The sequence below is a fragment of the Triturus cristatus genome, chromosome 10 (assembly GCF_964204655.1).
Source record: "Triturus cristatus chromosome 10, aTriCri1.1, whole genome shotgun sequence".
Lineage (NCBI taxonomy): Eukaryota > Metazoa > Chordata > Amphibia > Caudata > Salamandridae > Triturus > Triturus cristatus.
The window spans coordinates 675232602-675254513 of NC_140593.1; the positions used below are offsets into that span (position 1 = coordinate 675232602).

The following is a 21912-nucleotide window of genomic DNA, read 5'->3' on the forward strand; positions in this document are numbered from 1 at the left end:
GCTTCCTTTCGATCGGGAAAGAGACCGAGATCTGTGCTGGCTGTCACACAATGAAAAGAACGGACATCAGCGCGCCGGTTAAATTGAAGATACGGACATCACGACGACGAACACGACATCGTCATACTAGGTCGACCGACGTCACCTACCGACACGCAGGGGTACTACTAAGAAAAATCTTCCGGATCCAGTTCAAAGGTAAGGAATCTGTGGCTAGATGTCTCGATCAGATATAAGGGTAAACTTACTTTAATTCTTTGGTGACTCCTAGTTTATAGGGCCAAAAGAAAGAGTGCCATTTAATAAGTCTGTTGTATAAAAAGCTGAAAACAAACATCAGTGTACCGGTTGGGCCAAGAGTGAATACGCCACAGCAAGCATAACTAGTGTGGGTCAATATTGGAAGACTGGGGCTAGCTTTAAGTGTATTTCCTGAAGCAGGCTGTTCAAGGCAATGACAGAGGCAAAAGTCTAGCGATATGGAAGTAACCCAGAGAAAATGTCTAGTAGTTAGTCTGACTAGTGTGAAAATAGGACTGTCTAAACTGTAAAAACAGGGAAGTCAATTCACATGGAGCTGAAGAAAAGGACAGATTGAGAGCAAATGGGCAGATATATGATCTAAAGTGTGTAGGAAGTATGCCCCCTGCTCATCAAATTGTTAACACCTGCTGTGCAAGCGAGGTTCTGGTACGACCCATGGCCAAGAGAACAATTATGTCTTGAAGAACATTGACTGGATGTACCAGTATACGGTTTTCAATAGTACAGAGAGCAATGCTTGAATGTTCTGGGCAATTACTCATTCATTGTCAATCAAACAAGAAATCAAGCTGCTTTTGTCAAGGATTTGAAGAGCAGGCACACTAAGAAAGCTACACTTTACCTGAAAGGTATCAGTCATCTGCACCTCTTGCTTAGTGTGTGTGGACATGTTGATTGCTGGGCATGGCAATCTGCTGGCTTGTCCCTGGAAACACAAGACCATAGTGATAAGCAAATATCGGAGTGTGAGACAGTGTCAGAACGTGGCAAAAACTGATCTTAGTGTGGTTTCTTTGGCTGCTGTGATGGCAAGGAAAACTTCATTAACTGTACAGTTCTTCACTAGGAGTTATCAGAATGAAATGCTTGTAGTAAATATTAATTAAACTGAGCTCTTAAATGTAAGAGGTAGGAATAGGAGTAATATTGAAGCTCAGCATAGTCCTACAGTAAGGAAATGCATCTTTTAATATGTAAGGCCCAGGTTTTTCTACTGATTCTGCTGGTTTCTCGACTCAGAGTGCACTGAGACCTGCTAACCAGACCTCAGTACCAGTGTCCTGACCCGAACGTGTATGTCGAATTCCATGAACCCAATAGGAAATCACAAACTTACCTGTAAGGCCCTATTAAATGATACTCTGGTGCCCAGGGCATGTAGGTTAGGGGGTACACCGGGCCTTCCAGCACTGAATCTGCCACCCTGGACGACCCCCAAAGTAAAACAAGTCTGCCACTAAAGACTGATTGAGCAGTTTTGCACTGCTAGCCCGACTTTGCCATTGAAAGCAATGGCACAGTGCCACTTCCAATGGACATGTTTGTAAGTCACCCCTCTGGCAGCCCTACTGCGTGCTAAAGGTAGGATGCAACATAAGACACAGGCGGGACAGGTATTTAACATGTCCTGACAGTAAAACATGCAAAACTGTAGTTTTGAACTGTGGAAAGGCTTAGTCACCTAATTAGCGAGTACAGGGTTACACGCGGAGTACCTCAGGTGTGCTAACCACAGAACAGTGCGACTTAAGTGGGCACTTCAAGGTATCAAACAACGCATTACATTAAGCCCGACTTGTATCCCAAGTCAAAATTAATGCAACTTGAGCAAAGCTGCCACATTGTCCCCTTTAAAAATGTGGAGTCTTCCTGGGTACACATGGAGCCTGCTCCAAAAGTCAGCTTCCTTCCCTCCTGGAAAGACATACCAAGGACTCTCAGGAAGGGAAACAATGATGGATTGCAGGGCAGGGAGGTGTCACCTCCCTTCTGCAGGAAGCCACTTGGGTGATAGCCCCAAAAGGCAGGTTGTAAAGGTGAAGGGGCTTTTGAAGGGCAGATGTGTAACACCAAGGGAAGGGCTGCCCCCATTGTTGAGGTAGACAGATTGTGAGGGGAAGCAGAGAGGGAAACTAGTTGCCAAACCGGTTTCGCCATGGGTGGGTAGCCCTGAGGTAGCCACACCCCTGGGGGTGGGCTAGTGAGTTCTGAATTCCCTAGAAAGGAATCTCGCCATTTTGGGATTAGGCAGAATGGTGCATCCTGGGATAGCCAGATGCCACACTTCATAGGAAGTGGTCACCAGATGGGAGAGAACCTAGTAGTCCATTGGCTACTAACCCCATCCTACTCAGAGGGCACTTTCTGGACATAAAGGGGGCACCCTCACACCCAGACCTTGACTGACTTGCAAGAAGGAACGAAGAAGGATTGCCCTGCTGCACAAAAGGGACCAGCAAAGAGAGACTGCACCTGCGGCATCTGGTGGCCAGCGAAGAGAAGGACTGGTCCTGCAGTGTGCTGCTCAAGGAGAAGCTGTACCCAGAGCCCTGCTTAGCAGATAGAACTCCAGGGGGCAGCTGACTGGCCTACTGTTTGCAGCACAGGGACACAACAGCTGAAGAAGAACACTGGGACAAGTTGGTAGCCGAAACTCTTCAACCCACTGCCACAGTGCAGTACCAAGGACTAAGACTCGAAGCACAAAGTAGCACCCAAACTCGCTAAACTAAGAAGTGCTGTTAGGAGAGTTGTTGGGACACTCAAAAAGCGAGTGATCGACCCAGGAAGGATTGGCTTGTGACCACTGTGGGAAAGTGCCTCTTTTAGACATGGTAAGCCCCACCTTTTGCCCACTGGTACTGATGAACAAGTTACTTACCTTCGGTAACGATGTATCTGTAAGAAACATTAGTTAGTTAGATTCCTCACCTTAGAATATCCCCAGGCGTCAGACTGGATCCGGAAGATTTTTCGTCAGCAATACCCCTTGCGCGTCGCTAGGCGTTGTCTGCGGCTGCGCGTCCGTCGTCGGCGTGCGCCGGAATGACGTCGTCGGAGTACTTAGACGCCGCCCTCGCGCGCTGACGTCAGTTCTTGTACATAGCCTTCCGCGCCAGGAACGCAGAGCCATGCAAAGACCGACACTGGTGCCAAAAATAAAATCTAGGGGCCTGAAAAGGATAACCTTAACCCTAGATGTCAGTTCGCAGAACGGGGAGGATGGGTGGGTCGGTGAGGAATCTAACTAACTAATGTTTCTTACAGATACATCGTTACCGAAGGTAAGTAACTTGTTCATCTGAAAGAAACACGTTAGTTAGATTCCTCACCTTAGAATAGATACCCAAGCAATACCATCCCCGGTGGTGGGTCTGCGAACCAAGATCACACCAGAAAGTCCTGGAGGACAGAACGGCCAAAGAAGCCATCCCTCCGGACTTGGCTGTCAAGGCAATAATGCCTGGCAAACGTGTGTAGCGAAGCCCACGTCGCCGCCTAACAGATGTCCTGCAAAGGGACTCCCCGTCCCAAGGCAGTAGTAGCCGCTGTGGCCCGAGTAGAATGGGCGCGCAGCCCAACAGGAGGGTCCTTTTTTGCCAAAGAGTAACAAATTTTGATGCACAAAACGACCCACCGAGAGATGGTCCGTTTGTGCACAGCTTTCCCCTTCTTAGCACCCACGTATCCAACGAAAAGTTGGTCGTCCACCCGGAACTGCTTTGTGCGGTCCAAATAAAAGGAGAGCGCACGTTTTGGGTCCAGACGGTGGAGCCTCTCTTCCTCTTTGGAAGGATGCGGAGGCGGAAAGAAGGTGGGCAAGGTGACAGACTGCCCAAGATGAAATGGAGTCACCACTTTCGGAAGAAAGGAGGGACGAGGCCGAAGGATAACCTTGTCCGGATGAACAGACAGAAAAGGAGGCTTTGAAGATAAAGCCTGGAGCTCACTCACCCGTCTAGCCGAGGTGATGGCTACCAGAAAAGCAGTCTTAAGAGTCAGAAGACGAAGAGGACAATTGTGAAGAGGCTCGAAGGGAGCGCACATCAGGAATGTCAAGACCAGATTCAAGTCCCACTGAGGCATTACAAAAGGGACAGGAGGGAACGTGTGGGTAATGCCTTTTAGAAAGCGTGTAACCACAGGGGACTTGAAAAGAGAAGGCTGATCAGGAAGCCGCAAGAAGGCAGAGATGGCAGCAAGATAACCTTTCAGGGTGCCCAGGGCAGAGCCCTGCCGGGCCAGAGAAAGAAGAAAGAGGAGAACCTCAGAAAGAGGGGCGGAAAGGGGATCCACAGCCTTTGCTGTGCACCATGCCACAAATTTGTTCCACCGGCAGGCGTATACCGTCTTTGTGGAGGGACGCCTGGCTGCCAGAATGATATCACAGACTTCAGGAGGCAAGTCGAATGGCATCAACTGCCGCCGCTCAATCTCCACGCATGGAGGTGGAGGCTGGACAGGTTCGGGTGGAGGACCGTCCCCTGCTGCTGCGACAGAAGATCCTCCCGAAGGGGCAGACGTATCGGGGGATCGGACAACATACTGAGTAGCTCGGGATACCAGTATCTTCGTGCCCAATCCGGAGCCACCAAGATGACTTGGGCCCGGTCGTGCCTGATCTTCTTCAGCACTCTGGGCAGAAGTGGTATAGGCGGAAAGGCGTACAACAGACCGCAACTCCACTCGTGACGAAAAGCGTCGCCGAGCGAGTGCCGCCTTGGAAATTCCAACGCGCAGAACTGCTGACATTGCGCGTTCTCTTCGGTGGCGAATAGATCTAACCAAGGCTCTCCCCACTGCTGAAAGAGACCTTGCGCCACTTCGGAGTTCAGACGCCATTCGTGATCCATCATGCACCGGCGGCTGAGTTCGTCCGCTCTGGCGTTCAGAGAGCCCGCCAGATGTTGAACCACTAGGGTGACGCCCTGGTGTTCCAGCCACGTCCAGAGGCGCAGAGCCTCCTGACAAAGGGTCCACGACCCCACCCCGCCCTGTTTGTTGCAATACCACATGGCGGTGGTGTTGTCCGTGAACACCTGCACGACACTGCCCCTGACAGAGGGAAGGAAGGCTTTCAGTGCAAGTCGGATCGCCCTCAACTCCAACAGGTTGATGTGGAGACGAGACTCCGCCGGAGACCAGAGGCCTCTGATCTCCGCCTCTCCCATATGGCCACCCCATCCCAGGAGGGACGCATCCGTCACTACGACATGCTCCGGTTGGGGAAGGGAGAGGCTCCTGCCCATGACCCAATCGCGGTCCGTGAGCCACCACTGCAACTGCTGTGCAGTGCCCTCCGAGATCAAGACATGGTCGGACAGGTTGCCGTGATGCTGGGCCCACTGAAACTTCAGGTCCCACTGCAGAGCCCGCATGCGCCGCCTGGCGTGATGCACTAGTAGGATGCAGGAGGCCATCAGCCCCAGAAGCCGCAACACTAGCCTGACCGAAACCCAGGATAGAGGCCGAAAGATGGGAATCAGGGCCTGTATATCCCGGACCCGCTGTTCCGGTGGATAGACCCGGAACTGCGCCGAATCGAGAACCGCTCCGATGAAGAGGAGCTTCTGAGAGGGACTCAGGTGTGACTTCGGCACGTTGATGGAAAACCCCAGCAAATGCAGGAGATCCGCCGTAGTCTGGAGGTGGGAGACGACTGTCTGGGGCGAGCCCGCCTTCAACAACCAGTCGTCGAGATAGGGGAAGACTGGAACCCCTGATCTGCGCAGATGAGCTGCGACCACCGCCATCACTTTCGTGAACACCAGAGGGGCACTGGTGAGGCCGAAGGAGAGCACGGTAAACTGAAAGTGCTCTTGGCCCACCGTGAACCGCAGGTAACGCCGGTGGGCCGGCAGGACGGGGATGTGGAAATAAGCGTCCTGCAAGTCCAACGCTACCATCCAGTCTCCGGGGTCTAGGGCAGCTAGAACCTGAGCCAAAGTCAACATCTTGAACCTTTCCTTCCGGAGGAAGGCATTGACGTTCCGAAGGTCCAAGATAGGGCGGAGGCCCCCTTTGCCCTTCTTGGGAACCAGAAAGTAGTGGGAATAACAACCACGACCTACTTCTGGGCTCGGAACGCGCTCGACGGCCCCCTTGGCCAAGAGGGCGGAAACCTCCTCGTGGAGAAGATGCAAATGATCCCCCGAGATACGGTGGTGCTGCGGTGGCATGGCTGGAGGGGTCGTCTCGAAGGGGAGGGAGTAGCCCCTTCGGACGATTTGCAGCACCCACCTGTCCGATGTGATGGACCGCCAGTGGAGCAGGTGATGGCGAACTCTGCCGCCCACTGGCGTGGAATGGGCCTGAAAGCTCGGACTAGGAAGGCTTTGAGGCGGATGCTGCCAGGGTGGATGTGGGCTGACCTCGTCGTCCTCCAGATCCGCCTCGGCGGAAACCACGTCCGCGACCGCGCGCAGGTTGGTTCTGCGGCTGGTGGCTAGGCGCACGTGAGGAGGCACCCCTTCCTTGGCCACGAAAGGGGCGAAAAGCGGAAGATTGCGACCGCGGGGCCGAGAGGCCCAAGGACTTGGCCGTAGCCCGGGAGTCCTTAAAGCGGTTCAGCGCACTGTCCGCCTTCTCGCCAAACAGGCGAGTGCCATCAAACGGCATGTCCATGAGAGTGCTCTGGACATCGCCGGAAAACGACGTGGACCGCAGCCAGGCGTGACGTCGAAGCGCCACAGTGGTGGAAATGGCACTACCCAGCGAGTCCGTGGTGTCAAGCCCACAACGTATGGCATGTCGCGCGGCATCCCTCCCATCGGCCAGAGCCTGGGTAAGTCGTGTCCGGACCTCCTCCGGACACAGGGGCAGCGCGTCCTCCACCGCATCCCACAGAGAGTGGGAATAACGGTCCAAGAGACCAGCGGTGTTCAAAGACCGCAGGCCCAAACTAAGGGATGAGAACAGTTTCTTGCCAAACTGCTCCAGTCTCTTGGAATCCCGGTCCGGCGGGGCGGTCGGGAAAGAGGATTGGGAGGTGGAGGCCTGGATAACCAGGCTCTCAGGGGTAGGGTGTTGGGACAGAAAACTGGGGTCGCCCGGAGCAGGGCGGTGGCGCCTGGCAACGTTCCTGTCCACAGGAGGAACTGTGGAGGGCTTGGACCAGGTGCCCTGGAGAACGTCAGTGAGGGCTTCATTGAACGGCAGCAGAGGCTCAGTGGAGCTTGCTGCAGACTGAAGCACCTCAGTGAGGACGTTCGTCCTCACAGCCACGGCAGGTAGCTCGAGCCCAAGGGCTGCGGCCGCCTTGCGCAGCACCACGGAGAAAGCAGCACCCTCCTCCGAAGCCACAGTCGGAGGAGAGATGAATCCAGTGTCTGGCGAGGTATCCAGACCACTGGCCTCCCCCAGTTCATCTGCCCAGTCCTGGGACAGTTGGGCCTGATGGGCCATAGGATCCTCGGATCCCTCCCAGTAGTCCCCATCATCCGACTCCTGGTGTAGAGGAGAAAGTAACTGAGCCGGGCGGTAGACAAAATGTGTCTCTAGCGGCGTCGATCTCGGCGTCCATCGACGCCGGACCGGCGCCGGGCCCGGACCGGGACTAAACTGGGGCACGGCGTCGAGCGGAGTCGACGTCGGCATCGGGGGTGGAACCGGAGTCGACGCCGGTGGAGGAGTGACAAGGTTGACCGGCGTCGACGGGGACTCGAGAACGGGTCCCTCGGGCGCTTGCGGCGTCGAGGCCGGAGCCATCAACGGCGCCGGGGCCGGAGCCGCCGGCTGGCAAGGCAGCCCAGTCGGGTCCGCGGGGCCCGAAGGCGCACCAGCGGGCGCCGACGGCGGAGCCAGGTTCCTCATGGCCGAGAGGAAGGCACTGACTTCCGCCGGCGTCGCGTTAGTCCCAGGGACCGGAGGGTATGGGGACGGACGCGGCGCCTGTGGCTCTGCCGGAGCCGCGGGGGTGGAACCACCCTGACCCTCGACCGAGTCGCGCGACCGGCGAGGGGAGTCCGAAGAGCGATGTCGTCTCTTGGACTTCTTGGAATGCTTCGACTTACCCGAAGACTTTGATCCCGACGACCGATGGTGACGTCGGCTGCGGCTCCGCGACCGATCCTTGGACCTCCTCCTGGACCGGGTTCGAGAGGCGCGCAGAGCCGAGTGGCGAATCTCGAGAAGCTTACGGGACCGCTCCCGTCTAGCCTTCGAGGTCAGGGCCTTACAGTCCGAGCACGACTCCGCGTCGTGGTCGAGGCCCAAACAGTACAGGCACCGGCGGTGATGGTCCGTAACCGACATCAATCGGCTACAGTCCGTACAGGCTTTAAACCCAGGCATCCTACCGGCACCGGTGTCGATAGACAGGATCAAAAAGGATCAAAAAGTTAGTCAAAAATTGACTAAAGGGGTAGCTCTCCCGGATCTGCGCTTAGTGGCGCGGAAAAAAGAAGAACTGACGTCAGCGCGCGAGGGCGGCGTCTAAGTACTCCGACGACGTCATTCCGGCGCACGACGCCAACGACGGACGCGGAGCCGCAGACGACGCCTAGCGACGCGCAAGGGGTATTGCTGACGAAAAATCTTCCGGATCCAGTCTGACGCCTGGGGATATTCTAAGGTGAGGAATCTAACTAACGTGTTTCTTTCAGATGCTTTTGATTGGAAGTGCACTGGGTCCCTGCTAACAAGGCCTCAGTGCCAGTGCTCATTCCCTAACAACTACACACATTAATTGTGACCCAACTGGGAAGAACATTAGCACCCTCTTAAGACCCTGGTAAATGATACCCCTTGTACACAGGGTCTGGGTAATAAAAAGGGTCCCTAAGGACTGCAGCATGTATTTTGCCACCCAAAGGGACCCACACACAAACTACCTGTAGACTGCCATTGCAGAATGCATAAAATGGTGCAAGCCATTTTGAAAACACGACTTTGTTCACTCCATGTACAATGCCCATGAACACTGCATGCACTATATGTAAGTCACCTCTACAGCAGGCCTTTAGAGCCCTATGGCAGGCTGCATTATATTTCATGTGAGGGCACATCTTCATGAGCTGGTATGCCCCTGTGATGCCTAGTTCCATTACTAGTCATTACAAGTGTTCAGGAGGCCATTTTGAGGACATGTACTGGACACTGGTCATTACGAGTTACCTAGCTACATAACGGATTCACTGAGAGTAACGGGGTTCGGTATCAAACACCTTGACTAATTCAATCTGTACTGATGCCAGTATCAGATTTATTGGGACATACACTCAGAGGGCACCTTAAAGGTGCCCCCTGTAGCCCTACTAGTCTCTTGGTGTATTGGCTGACTCAGATCTTCCAGCCTTGCAACACAGATGAATTTCTGGCCCCCTGCGAGGGAGAGCCTGCGCTCTCAGAGGCCAGGAACAATGTCTGTTCGGCAGAAAGTATTCTCACCTCAAGGAAGATGGCTAGCGATTTGGCATATCAAGGCCAGAGGTTTCAAAGTCACTGACGCCTTTGACATGCCACCACAGCTTCCCACCAGACCTGGAGAGCGCCACCCCTGCCCTGGGGCCCATTTGGCATCAGAGTAGGTAAGAAATTAGTTATTCAGGAGGCGGGTTGCACCCACAAGCTAGCCACACCCCAAAGGTAGGCTACCTGAAGTGAACAGCCAGAGAAGGGTTTCACCGCCTTATTTTTGGTGAAATAGGTACTTCTGGGTGAGGGTTATTCCCACTCTTCACAGGAAGGGGTCATACGGAGGGTGTAGTCGCACTAGTGGCAGGTAGCCCACTAGCTATTGCCGCATACCTCCCTAAATTTATTATTTAGTGGTCCCCCAACAGCAGGCCCACAGATTTGATGTGCTGGAGAACTGAAGAGGACAAAAGTAAGACGACACCGATAGAACCACGGACGTGCAATGAAACAGGTCCCCAACCCTGTCTTGCTGTTTGCTCATTAAATATTGCAACAATCCGACTCGTCCTGCAGTTGTGCATCCTCCCCAACACTTGGTAGGACGGACCAGCACTTCGGCAACCAGCTATCATCCTCCTCGGCGTGCATCCTCAGGCACCAACCGCATCTGTAAGGTTCACCGTGTTGCTGGCCATCAGGGTCACCGAGGCATCACTTCAGGAGGTGGTCTTCATGACTCTAGGTCAGCCCCGCCTTTCAGCCAAGTTTTGAGATGGTAGGCCCTCCAGAAGCTCCCCAGCACCAATACCCTGTGTACCAGGGCAATTGCACAAGCCAAGGCCTATTTCATGTCCAGCCTGGACACAACCACCTTGGAAGCCTTCCTGCATGTTGAGACATCAGAATAGACGAGACACATGGCCAGAGTGGCCCTGCTGTTTTGTTTTCCTTCCCTCTGCAGGTCTACCGTGAGAGACTCAAATACCAGTGGCCAGTCAGCCAAGACCCTCTGCATCCAAGCTCCCCAGCCCGGGTCCATGACTTCTGACTGCATCCCCTTGGCCGAGAGGTCCCCACGACCTGAACTCCCCTTTTGGTTCATTCGGACTTGCCCCCAAATCCCACCTTGCAACCCCTGTTTCAAGTCCCAATGCGCTCAAGGCTACCATCCTGACCAGCTACTCTGCACCAGGACACCCCAGGGCAGGTAAAGCGAAACAGCTGGTGGTACTTTGGACCTTGGCCCCCTAGCACCTCAAGTCCCAAAGGGCACCTCTGGATTCCGTTTGCAAGTACCTGTTTTCTATCTGTGTTTTTTCTCCAAAGGGTAACATTGTAGCGTTCAAGGCTCATGCCTCAAAAGTGTTATTCAATCTATTATTCAATTTGTCATTAAAATCAATACCTCCGCTTGTAGTTTAGTTATTCTAAAGATCATGGTGACTAAATTCTTATAAACATCTACTGTATTTTAAAACATTTGTCTCAGATACCTTATTGAGTGTGTGAACCATTTATTGCCTGTGTGTGTACAACAAATGCTTAACACTCCCCTCTGATAAGCCTAAGCTGCTCGACCACACTACCACAGAAAGAGCACTTGGGACTATTAAAGTAAACCATGTAAACCAATATGAATCATCTGGTCTTTTGCATGGTCTGCCCTTACATTAGCATAACTACATAAAAAGCCAGCTTTCTACATTGGTGGTTCAGCAGTGGGATTTCATACTTGCATTTGCTGATACAACTTGGTCAATTAATGAGTTTTCACTAGGAAATCCACAATTGGCACTACTTCTAAATTATTTAATTTGTCAAATTTTTTATTTTCCCTTAATTTTCTAATTGGAACTGTTAGGGCCTTTGGTTAAGTCCTCCATTCTATTGCATCAGAATTAGTACTAGTCAGTTAGGCCTTTAAACCTTTCTAGAAAATCTTTACAAGATTTTCTAAAAAGGTCCCTTACTAACCATGCCTGGCACAGAAGATACAGTGGAGGAATTCAGCCTGACCCCTTATTTGCAGCAGGGCTCGACAAATCTAAAAAATCTTACTTGACCTGCAGGTCGAGTGAGTAGACTTTTCGACTCGACCTAACATCAATGCACTCGACCCACAAATTGATCACACATGAATTTATTTCAAAACATTTGCAGTGCCAAGAACCCAAGAAAACGTTGGTTGCACCAAGGATATTGTGCTGCATAAATACTTATAAGGTCCCAAAGGCGAGACTATGCTTGTTTAGGGGGGCAGGTTATATTTGTTGGCCAGTGGGCAATGCAAGTGAGCAAGTTCAAACCCCCAATAATGATTCATGGGGGTCTCTGCAAGAAAAACAGTAAAATAATGGGGCCAAATTGTGCATTTGCAGCCCTTCATGTCAGCGAAACGATCAAAAACCAATTTCTGAACACTCTGCAACAAAACTCACTCTCAGACTGCCCTCAGATACTTGCACAAATATACACTTGCAGTTTGCTCTCATATTGGACAGCTTTCATTTTAGCACTGGACTAGGACACACCAGTTGTTTCGAATTCTCAAGACAGGATTTCCGCTTCACAAATAAACTTACTATGAAGGTGGACTTACATCACAGCAATGCACCAACAAGACTAAAAAAGAAAAGGAGGCATGGGTGTAATCAACTTACCCACCACAGACACATGTGATCACCAGCGGGCCAGCTGCAACACTGCAGTTAAAACGTCTTCGGTCAGGCACACTCACTGTTACATATTAGAAAACCCTGCTCCCTATAACCAGCATGCAGCAAAAATAAAAGCTACCAGGTCTCTCTGATCTGATAGACACAACCTTCAAATAATTCCAAAAAGTACTCCTGGCATTCAGAAATAGGCACTAACAAAACCAATAGTCTAGTTTTAAAGTGACATTGGGGTCTGCCCTGTAGATTCTAGCAGCGCAGCTGAGGCTGTTCCCTGCATGCACCATCTCTTTACGGAAACAACATCTACGATGTCACTAGTGAAGCTCACTCCCCCCTCCCAATAAAGCCTGACTCTGGGCCTAAACTTACTTTTTGGGGGGAAACTCCTACAGCATTTCTTTTTCTCCCGGCTCTAAATACAAGACTGACGACGACGCTATTACAAACGAGTCACAATTGTGGGTGCAAGTTACGCTCCTGCTCATTACCGTTTGCAGAGGTGTGGTAATCAGCGGTCACACAATCTGCACAATCCGCACCTTAGACTAGGTAAATGAACGCACTTTGCACACAAATTCACACGTTTTCCGTCGTGCAGACTGGATTTTGCCCTCCTGTTTTAACTGCTCCACATCAAGAGGGCAAAAAGCCCATGCAAACAAAATGCCCCTCAAATACAATCCTCGAAACGGGATTCTTGATCCACGTTTTGTCAGGACCTCAGATGTAAACCTCTATTTGGAGGACACATCGTTTCAACCATTCCGCCTTCAGTTCTCGGGACAGTCTCCAATCCGCCTCAATCCTTCTGCAGAGAAACCCTCCCCTCTAGGCGCTTCTTCCACCCACTAAAGAATTTTAGCGCCCCATCACACAACCGCTACACCAGCACGACAATAAAAACCTCTTGTCGTGACACGGACATTGCTCAGGCACCACATATTTAGAACTGACATTAGAAGAATAGTTGTCAAGCCCAGGTTTGACATCTGCGCTTATAAAAACAAGACCCGTTAAAGAAACCTACCTTGGAGGTCAAAGCAGATTGCAAAGCAATCTGCAAAGCAGGGGCTACCTGGTCACAAAGTCTTGATGCCGTACAAGGCTTTCCATTTCCATTCTAAGACACTAATTCAATTTCAATACTCCTATTAGTGGAAAAGTAACCAACAAAACTACATACAATATATATATATATGTAATGGAAAAAACTGCGACTCACCTCTCCTGTGTAGACTGCAAGCCAAATCGCCCTGCACTCCCGACTCCAGTGAAGAGAGCGCGTGGTGGCGTGCTGCGTCACTGCTGCATTTTAAACTGCACAGCACAGAGGCTGGCCAAAATGATGTCCAGGGCCATCATTGGTAGCGCTTTTGCGCTACAAGATTGACAGCCTTGGACCCACATAAACGATTGGCCGCGCACCACACCACCACCACTATGTTAGGTGGTGCATGCACTTGATTGCCTCTGCTTTTCCCGCATTTTCCTGTCTTACCATGCTGCCCCCTAAAGCCTTCACCGCGCACCGCACCACCACGCTATGCTAGGTGGTGCGTGCACTTGATTGCCTGTGCTTTTCCAGTCATACGTGCTGCCCCCTAGAGCCTTCACCTGGTACTGCAGTGGCAGATAGCACTCGCCAGGCCGGTCAAGTAGGCCTGAAAACTGGCTCGACCTTCAAGAAATTCACTCGCATTTGCGAGCGGTCGAGTACATTTTTCGAGCCCTGTTCAGCTGGGGATGCAGCAGTTAAGGGCGCTCTGTAAAGCTTATGACATTGCTACTGGCTCAAACCCTACAAAAGCAAGCCTCCTGGAGGCCCTTGCAGACTTTGATGCAGCCCATTTGGCAAAGGGCTTGTCACCTCTGAGGAGGACAAGGACAGTACCCCAGGGGGTAGCCCGCCTCACTTAACCAGGGAATGTGAGGACCTAAATCAAAACCTCTACCCTATTCCTAGACTTCAAGTGCCCTTCCCTTCTGTGAATAGGACAGGCAACTTAAGGCACAATGAAATAGATGAACTAGACAAAGAAGAGCTATATCTTTCAAGACTAGCCAAAAGAGCAGCACTTGAAGCCAAAATCCTGGCTATAGAAAAAGAAAGGGGTGAGATGGGTCTATTACCCATGGAGGGTGGCAGCAAACAGCTAACTAGGAAGGAGGAAATTTTGATCCCAAAATACCGAAAGAGATGGTCCCTAAATATATTGAGGGTGATGACATCACAAAATGGTTAACAGCCTTTGAGAGGACTTGTAAGATCAGGAAGTTACAACAGAGACACCGGGGCTCCCTATTGTGGGGATTGTTCTCAGGAACGTGCAGGGATAGACTACTAAAAAAGAAGTGGAGTCTTATAACCTTGTACCAAGCGTACCTTGATTGAGTGCTTTGATCTCACAACTTAAGAGTACGTGGTCAAGTTCAGGGTGACTCACAAAACCTTGAGGCAATCCTGGAAAACCTTTGTTGACATCTCAGTGAAGACACTAGGTGGCTGGTTGAAGGGCACTAAGATGCAAGATTATGATGGGTTCTATAATTTTTTGATGAAGGAGCACCTGTTGAGTAAATGTACATCTGAGAGAATGCACTAATACCCAGTGGACTTAGGGTTAGTCTCTCCCCAGGAGTTGGTGAAAAAGGCTAACATCTGGGTCAAAACAAGGATGTCCAGAAAGGCCCATGGTGGGGAGACCAAAAGGAAGGGTTTCTGGCCCCTCCAAGGGGAAAGATGTGGGACACAAAACGGAAAAACACAAGGAGCCTTCTAAAGGTCTATAGAAAACTGTTCAGGAGGGTGGGCTGAGATCCCAGAAAGGCTTTGGGCCATCTCTGTAAGCATAATGGATATTGAACTGGGGACTCTACCTGCCCCACAAGGATTACCCCTAGTGCAACATCCTCAGAACAGTATTTAACTGGCCAGACATACCCAGTTACTAATGCTGACAATGTCATCAAGGTTCACCCCATTGGAATGGGGAGGGGTTTCAGGCCAGAAGAAAGTCGTTGTGTCCTCTGCCATACCAGTTGAATGTCTGCTAGTGAATGATCTGGGGACCTGCGCATGGGCTGGGTTTGTGTAAAAACCAGAGCAAAGCCTAGGATGAAAAAGAGGTCTTGGAGCTTGGGATAATGGGTAAAAAACTCCATGAGCAAAGACAGGAAGGCTGGAAAACCAACTTCCACACAGCCCTCGCCACCACAACGTCCAGAGACACCACCAACTTGGACTACGCAGTACAGAACCTCCACAACTCGATCACCGACGCCACAAGCCGAGTCGCCCCTACCAAACCTGCCAAAATGCACAGACCCTCTAAACAAGCCAGCTGGTACACCCCAGAACTCAGTACGTCAAAAAGCAGATGTAAACAACAAGAAGAAGGTGGCATATTATCAGGAACCGCACTGACAGAGCTACCTTCAAATCAGCCCTTAACAACTACCACTGATCGATCAAAGCCAAAAAAAAAAGAAAAGAAAGGAAGTCTTGACCCTCCAGATCACCACTAGCACCAACAAAGCCTCACTGACCACTGCCACCCCCCCCCCCCCCCAGCCCCCGGAAGCTTGAAACACGCAGAGGTCAGACCCTCCTCCAGAAAACCTTGGTAGACCCGAACGAAATCCAGAACTACCGTTCTCACTTCTCCTGTTCCCCGCCAAAGTACTGGATGAGGCCATCAACCTCCAATTCACTGAACACCTGGAGAGTAATAACCTGCTGGACCCCTCCCAATCAGGCTTCAGAACCAACCACAGCACCAAGACTGCCCTCACCCTGAACTCTACATGTTCCTCAAAATTTTCAAGTGGCTTACCAGCTTGACAGTAACTCAGGCCTTCATCACTAGCAGACTTGACTACGGCAATGCACTCTATACAGGCACCACCACTGAAATCATACAAAGACTACAGACTATCCAGAACACAGCCACCAGACTTATCCTCAACCTGCCCAAGAGACCCCACATCAGCCGGCACCTGAAAGACCTCCACTGGCTCCCATTCCAGAAGAGATGCCATTTCAAGCTCTTGACACACACTTACAAAGCCCAACGCGACCAAGGACCCGCCTACATGAAACACTGTCTGCACTTCCACCGACTCCCAAGGAACCTCAGCACCACACACCTCGCCCTTGCACCGACCCCACGCATTTGTCGATTACGTGCCAGAGGACACTTCCCCATCTCGCTGTCAAAGCCTGGAATACCCTACCCCTCCGCACCGTGCCCTCACTGACCATTTTCAGGAAGATTAAAACCTGTTTAAAAAAACTAAATAAAATAAATATATAAAAAGAATAAAAAAATTTTTTTTTACTGAAATGTTCAACCAGTACCTGGATACCCTCTGGGGTGACAAGACGCGCAATATAAATAGGACACGATTGATTGGTTGACAGACAGAGGCCTTGCGTGTTACACAGCAAAGCTCCTAGGTACAGGGGGACCCTCAAGGGAAGAACTATGCCAGGGACAAAAAACCTGCCCCACTCTTGAAAGCCTGAGACAGCAAGCTGAGGCACAGGAAGGTGGAGAAGTCTGTGGATCCCACCGGACCTACTGGGAGGAAGGACTCCTGTACACAGAGGCCCGAGATCCCAAACCTGGTACTACTAGGAGACAGGTAGGGCCTCAAATGCACACAGTTTCTACTCACTTTGGACAATGACATCCCCTTATTTTCTTGGCCAGACAAAACTAGGAGTACGTTGGCTACCCACTTCTAGTGTACTAGACTCCAGTAGCGTAGCGCATAATCCCGGTCCCGGCGGTACAGGCGTTTCCCTGCCTTTTAAAGTTGTATGAGGGGAAGGCCATCCCTGGTGAGTTGCTGGTTGGCCTCCACCTGGCAGCCACCCGGTCCAGTATTATTGAAGTGGAGATGTATCCCCGTGCCCTGATGAAATTACAGCAAAACTGTAAGGCAATGGAACATGTCAGCAGTTCAGCTTAAAATGGTCTAAACATGCAGGTTTTCTTTAATTGGGTGTAAACAATAGACACACATTAAATACATATGATAGGTGTTCACAACCATTTTTTAATGAGTTCAGTTGACACGTTGTTACACATTATGGGGCAGAGATGGTAGTTAGCACTATTAGTTGTTACACCTCTCTCATTCTCACATTTATTTGAGTTAGGTCACTTTTATAATTTGTTTGTCACGAAACTGCCGATGATGACAGTGAGCACACTGGTGAGTACCTACCAGCAGCTTTGTGGTGGTTGCTTATGAGAGGCACTTTCCGAGCCACCTCACATTTTTTTTTTACATTTCTTCACATTCTTTATGACTAGTGTGCCAGGATTATCCTTAATCCTCTGGATTATTAGGATAAATTTGTGGTTGAATGTTTTATTTGAAATAAATGTACACACATGGGGGTATGACTAAAATAATAGAAGCATAGCCTTAACCAGGAGGTACAGTTGATACCCAGTGGACCAAGAATTCAAAAGTTTTCTGTGTGTCAGTCGCAATAAGGCCCTTTTGTTGAGTACCCACTTTTAGTGGCCAAAAGTGTCCCAGAAAGTGAAGGAGTTCTGTAACTACTGTGACATCTGTCAAGCCAGTGGCAAGACAGGTAGCAAACCAAAGCCTCCCTTAATTCCACTTCCAGTGGTTGGGGTTCCCTTTGAAAGGGTAGGGATCAACATTGTTGGTCCCCTTGACCCTCAAACAGCTTCAGGCAACAGGTTTATTCTGGTTGTAGTGGATCATGCTACCAGATATCCTGAGGCCATTCCCTTTAGGACTGTCACTGCTCTTGTAGTTGTCAGGGACCTCTTAAGTGCCTGTACTAGAGTAGGTTTCCCCAAAATGGTGGTTTCAGACAGAGATGCAAACTTCATGTCTGCTTATCTGAAAGCAATGTGGACTGAGTGTGGGGTGACTCATATGTTCACAACACCATATCATCCACAAACAAATGACCTGAAAGGTTTAACAAGACCATGAAACGTATGATTATGGGACTCCCTGAAAAGCTCAGAAAGAGATGGAATGTCCTGCTAGCATGCCTGCTTTTTGCCTACAGACCGGTGTCTCAGAAAGAAGTGGGCTTTATGTTTATTTGAGCTTCTGTTTGGCCATAATGTTAGGGGTCCTCCGAGCCTGGTGAGGGCAGGCTGGGAGAAGCCTCGCTAAAAGCATAAACTGGACAAAGTGGACTATGTACTTGGCCTTCTTTCAAGGGTGGCAGAGTACAAGGAAAAAGCCACCCACAACCTTGAAGCAAGTCAAGAGCTCCAGAAGCAATGATTTGACCAAAAGGCTGCACAGGTTGAATATCATTCAGGGCAAAAGGTATGGGTATTGGAACCTGTGGCATCTAGGGACATTTAGGACAAATGTAGTGGACCCTATCTGTGAGAAAGTGGCATCTTTCTTGCATGGTATGCCCCCACTTTTTGCTGAATTGCTGAATGTACTTTGACTGAGTGTGTCCTGGAATCCTGCCAATCAGGTGCCCAGGGCCTATGTTCCTTCCCTAAAACACAAAACCCAAATTGGCGAACCCTGGCCACATGTCAGCGCCTGGTAAATGGTACCCTAGGTACCCAGGGCTTTATGACCAGGTAAGGCCTCTAAGGGCTGCAGCACTCATTGTGCCACCCTTAGAAGCCCTGTACCCTTACACACACACTGCCCTTGCAGGCTGAGTGTCTGGGTACAAGACAAAACAAAGAGTTGACATGGCACACATCCCTGTGTGCCATGCCCACCACCTACACTGCCATGGCATACATCAGCCACTCCTCTAGCTGGGAGCCCTATGCCAATGCTGTGGGCACAGGAGCAGGATTCCTGTGTCCCTACAGTACCCAGGTCCATTCCTGGGCACTGTGAGTGCAGTGCTGCCATTTTAGAGTATATGGTGCTGGGAGCTCAAACACGAACTCCACAGCACCATAATGGCAACACTGAAGACTGAGAAGTTTGGTATCAAACTTCTCAGCACATTAAACCCACACTGATGCCAGTGTGGGATTTAATGTACCAAGCACCCCAGAGGGCATCTTAGAGATGCCCCCTGAAACCTAACCTACAATCCACGTCTGTTCTGAGGCTGCCTAGGCTGCCAACCAGCAGACATTTTGCGGGACCCCTGGGTAGGAGAGCCCCTGCTCTCCTGGGTCTGCAACAATGCACATCCTGGGCGAGGTGCTAGGTCTCCTCCCCCAGGATGGGCAGGGGGAAGCTTCAAAGGCATGCCACCTTTGTGAGCTTCTCCAGGCCACTTGCTGTACTCAGCAACTGGCCTCCACCGGTTCTGACCCCCACTCTGGCGGGAAGACTGGCCGGAAACTCCAAGTAAGGACAGGGGATGTGCCAGCCCTGTCAACCCCACCCCTCCGGTGGGGGAGACGAGGTGAAGCACATCTCTGGGCTCTCGCCATCTTGAAGATGGGAAACCCTGCCCAATCAGGACTAGGCTACTGCCCCCCTACCCACAGGAGAGAGGCAGGGTAGGGGGGTGTACCCACCCCAGGACCGGGACCCATTGGTCCCTGCCCTTCACCTACCTGTAACGCCCCTAAATCTAGTATTTAGGGGCACTCTGAACCTTCCTTCCCCAGATTCCAGATTCCGAAATCCGAAGAAGAGCTAGAAGAAAGAAGACCTGCCCTGCAGCTGCTAAGAAGAGGAAGACACTGTAGGAAGGTGGAATCTGACTAATGGTTGCCCCCAACTTTTTGCCTGGTATTTGAGTGGTTTTTGACTAGTCTGGCTGGGATCCTGCTATCCAGGACCCCAGCCTATCTGCTTTCTCCCTAAAATTAATGTGAAGTACCCTAGGTACAAACTAATTGGATGCTGAGGATGCCCTGACAGTCCCTTGTAGATGGTACCCTAGGTACCCAGGGCATGGGTCCCTCAGTAGGCCTACCAGGGCTGCAGCACTTATTGTGCCACCCTGGGACAGCCATACAAACTGACACCACCAGACCACTACTGTAGTCTGGGTAAGGTGGTGCTAGCACCCCTTACAGGGATATAGGTATCCTATATCCCACACCATTACAACACATATACTCTCATAGGTCACCCCTATAGCAGGCCTTGGTAATCCTACAAGGCAGGGTGCTGAGGTATGTGTGCGGGGGGACCCCTACATGAGTAGGGCCTCTCTGCAACCTTCGTAAAATCATTGCTGTGTTGTTTGTAGTGTAGCCATACCATATACTCTCAACCACATTATATATCTATTGCGATATCGCGATAACTTGAGAATGGCTACACAGAACCATATCGTGTTTGGTGTCAAGCATGTAGAAATCATACCCCCAGTCCAGCCATGGGCATGAGGGTACGATTCCCCCCTGCTAGAGGGGCGATATGGGAAAAGCGGCACAATTTAGACACCAATTTAAAAGTGCACAAGTTTCACAAAATGGCTACTACCCGCCACCTACACGACCCTGGCTGGCTGTTGCTGGGCAAAACCCCAGCCTCGCCAGCTGGACAATAGGGCTCCTGTGGCAGGGAGGTGCTAGCATCTCCCCAGACAGGATAATGTGGATTGGAACAGGGTGGGTGCACCAAAAGTCCTTTCCGAGTTGCACGTAGGCAGCTGCAGAAGCCTCATTCTGCATACACCGCTTGGAACCGGTTCAGGGGCATCCTGCCCCTCGCCCAGGCAGGAAACACACAAAGGGGAGAGGGTGTAGCCACCCTTTCCCGCCTCACCTACCATTGGTGGACACTACTCTGGACACTCCCCTAATCTTGGGGATAAAGGTGAATAACGTGGCCCCAGAGCCTCAGATTAATCTTGAACTTTACAGTCTTGACCTACGACTTGCTGCTGCCCAGCTGACGGAAGAAATCTCCCTTGGGATAAAGGAGTTATCCCCCTGCTTGGCAGGCACCTGAAACACTGCAAGTGACCCGGTTGGAACTTCGCTGCTCTCACGAACTTCGACGACTTCCAGAAACCTTGAGGTGGGTTTCCAGCGCATCCCAGAGGCCAGTGAGTGTGCTCAACAAGTTTGGGCACCGTGGACCGCGTGGGTGCCGAGATCCCCAATACCCCAGGACACCGGCCACCTCTTGCGTAGCATACGACCCTGACCAGTGGGGAAGTTGTGCTTTGGCCCGTTTACGAGCCAACCACTCTACAGCAATTGTACCAAAGACCAGCGCCCTAGCCCCCTCCGGTGGCCCGTTGGTGCCCTTTTACGCACGCCAAATTGCCGCCTCCCGCGGTCCCTTGTCTCTCGACTTGTGGGCCCTAGCGGAGGTCTATCTTTGCAAACAAGAGTTCCCCTGGTTGCTCCAGGCCTGCTCTACAGTCACCTCGAAGGAGACCTCTCCCAGACCTCGTGGGTCTGCACTGTAGCAGATTTGTTCATTCTTCGTGGGTTGCGGTTGCCAAGGCTTAGTGGATCCAATCCGGACACTAACACCGCAGCGACCCTCATCCGACGTGGGACAGTCGCCCTCCTGAAGCTGGCCTTCCTTGAAGCCTCCCGGAGCCCGTGGCTGCAGATCCAAGCTACACCACTTTCCACCTGAAGCACCCGACATCGAAGGGCTCCTTGCTTTGAGCCCCCTGGTCACTTTGCCGTGACCCAGACTCTGTCCCCTCTGCTTTTAGGTTCTTTTCTACAATCTTCACATCTTTGATCCTCACGGCATCATCGACGCTTTTGGCTAGCAGAGCTTTTGACTATTTTCCCATTGAAAATCAGCCCGCGACCCGACAGCAGAAACGACCTATGCACCCGGCTTCCCTGGGGCAGGTAACAGTGGTACCTCGGTACTCTAGTGGTAGTGGGCATCTCAAAAGCTTAAGTCTAAAGTT

The 21912-nt window shown here is 51.3% G+C and overlaps 1 protein-coding gene across 4 annotated transcripts in view; it reads right to left on the reverse strand.

Annotated features, from left to right (window-relative positions):
* Positions 1–21912, reverse strand: part of CRAMP1 (cramped chromatin regulator 1) — a 1093426-nt gene that overhangs the window by 312332 nt on the left and 759182 nt on the right. For 2 of the 4 annotated variants that reach the window (XM_085628163.1, XM_085628162.1), the window contains exon 17: positions 887–970. The exons of the other annotated variants lie outside the window; for them this stretch is intronic. In XM_085628163.1, coding sequence (XP_085484289.1) covers positions 887–970 — 84 coding nt within the window. The remainder of the gene's footprint in view (positions 1–886; positions 971–21912) is intronic. 4 annotated transcript variants of the gene reach the window in all.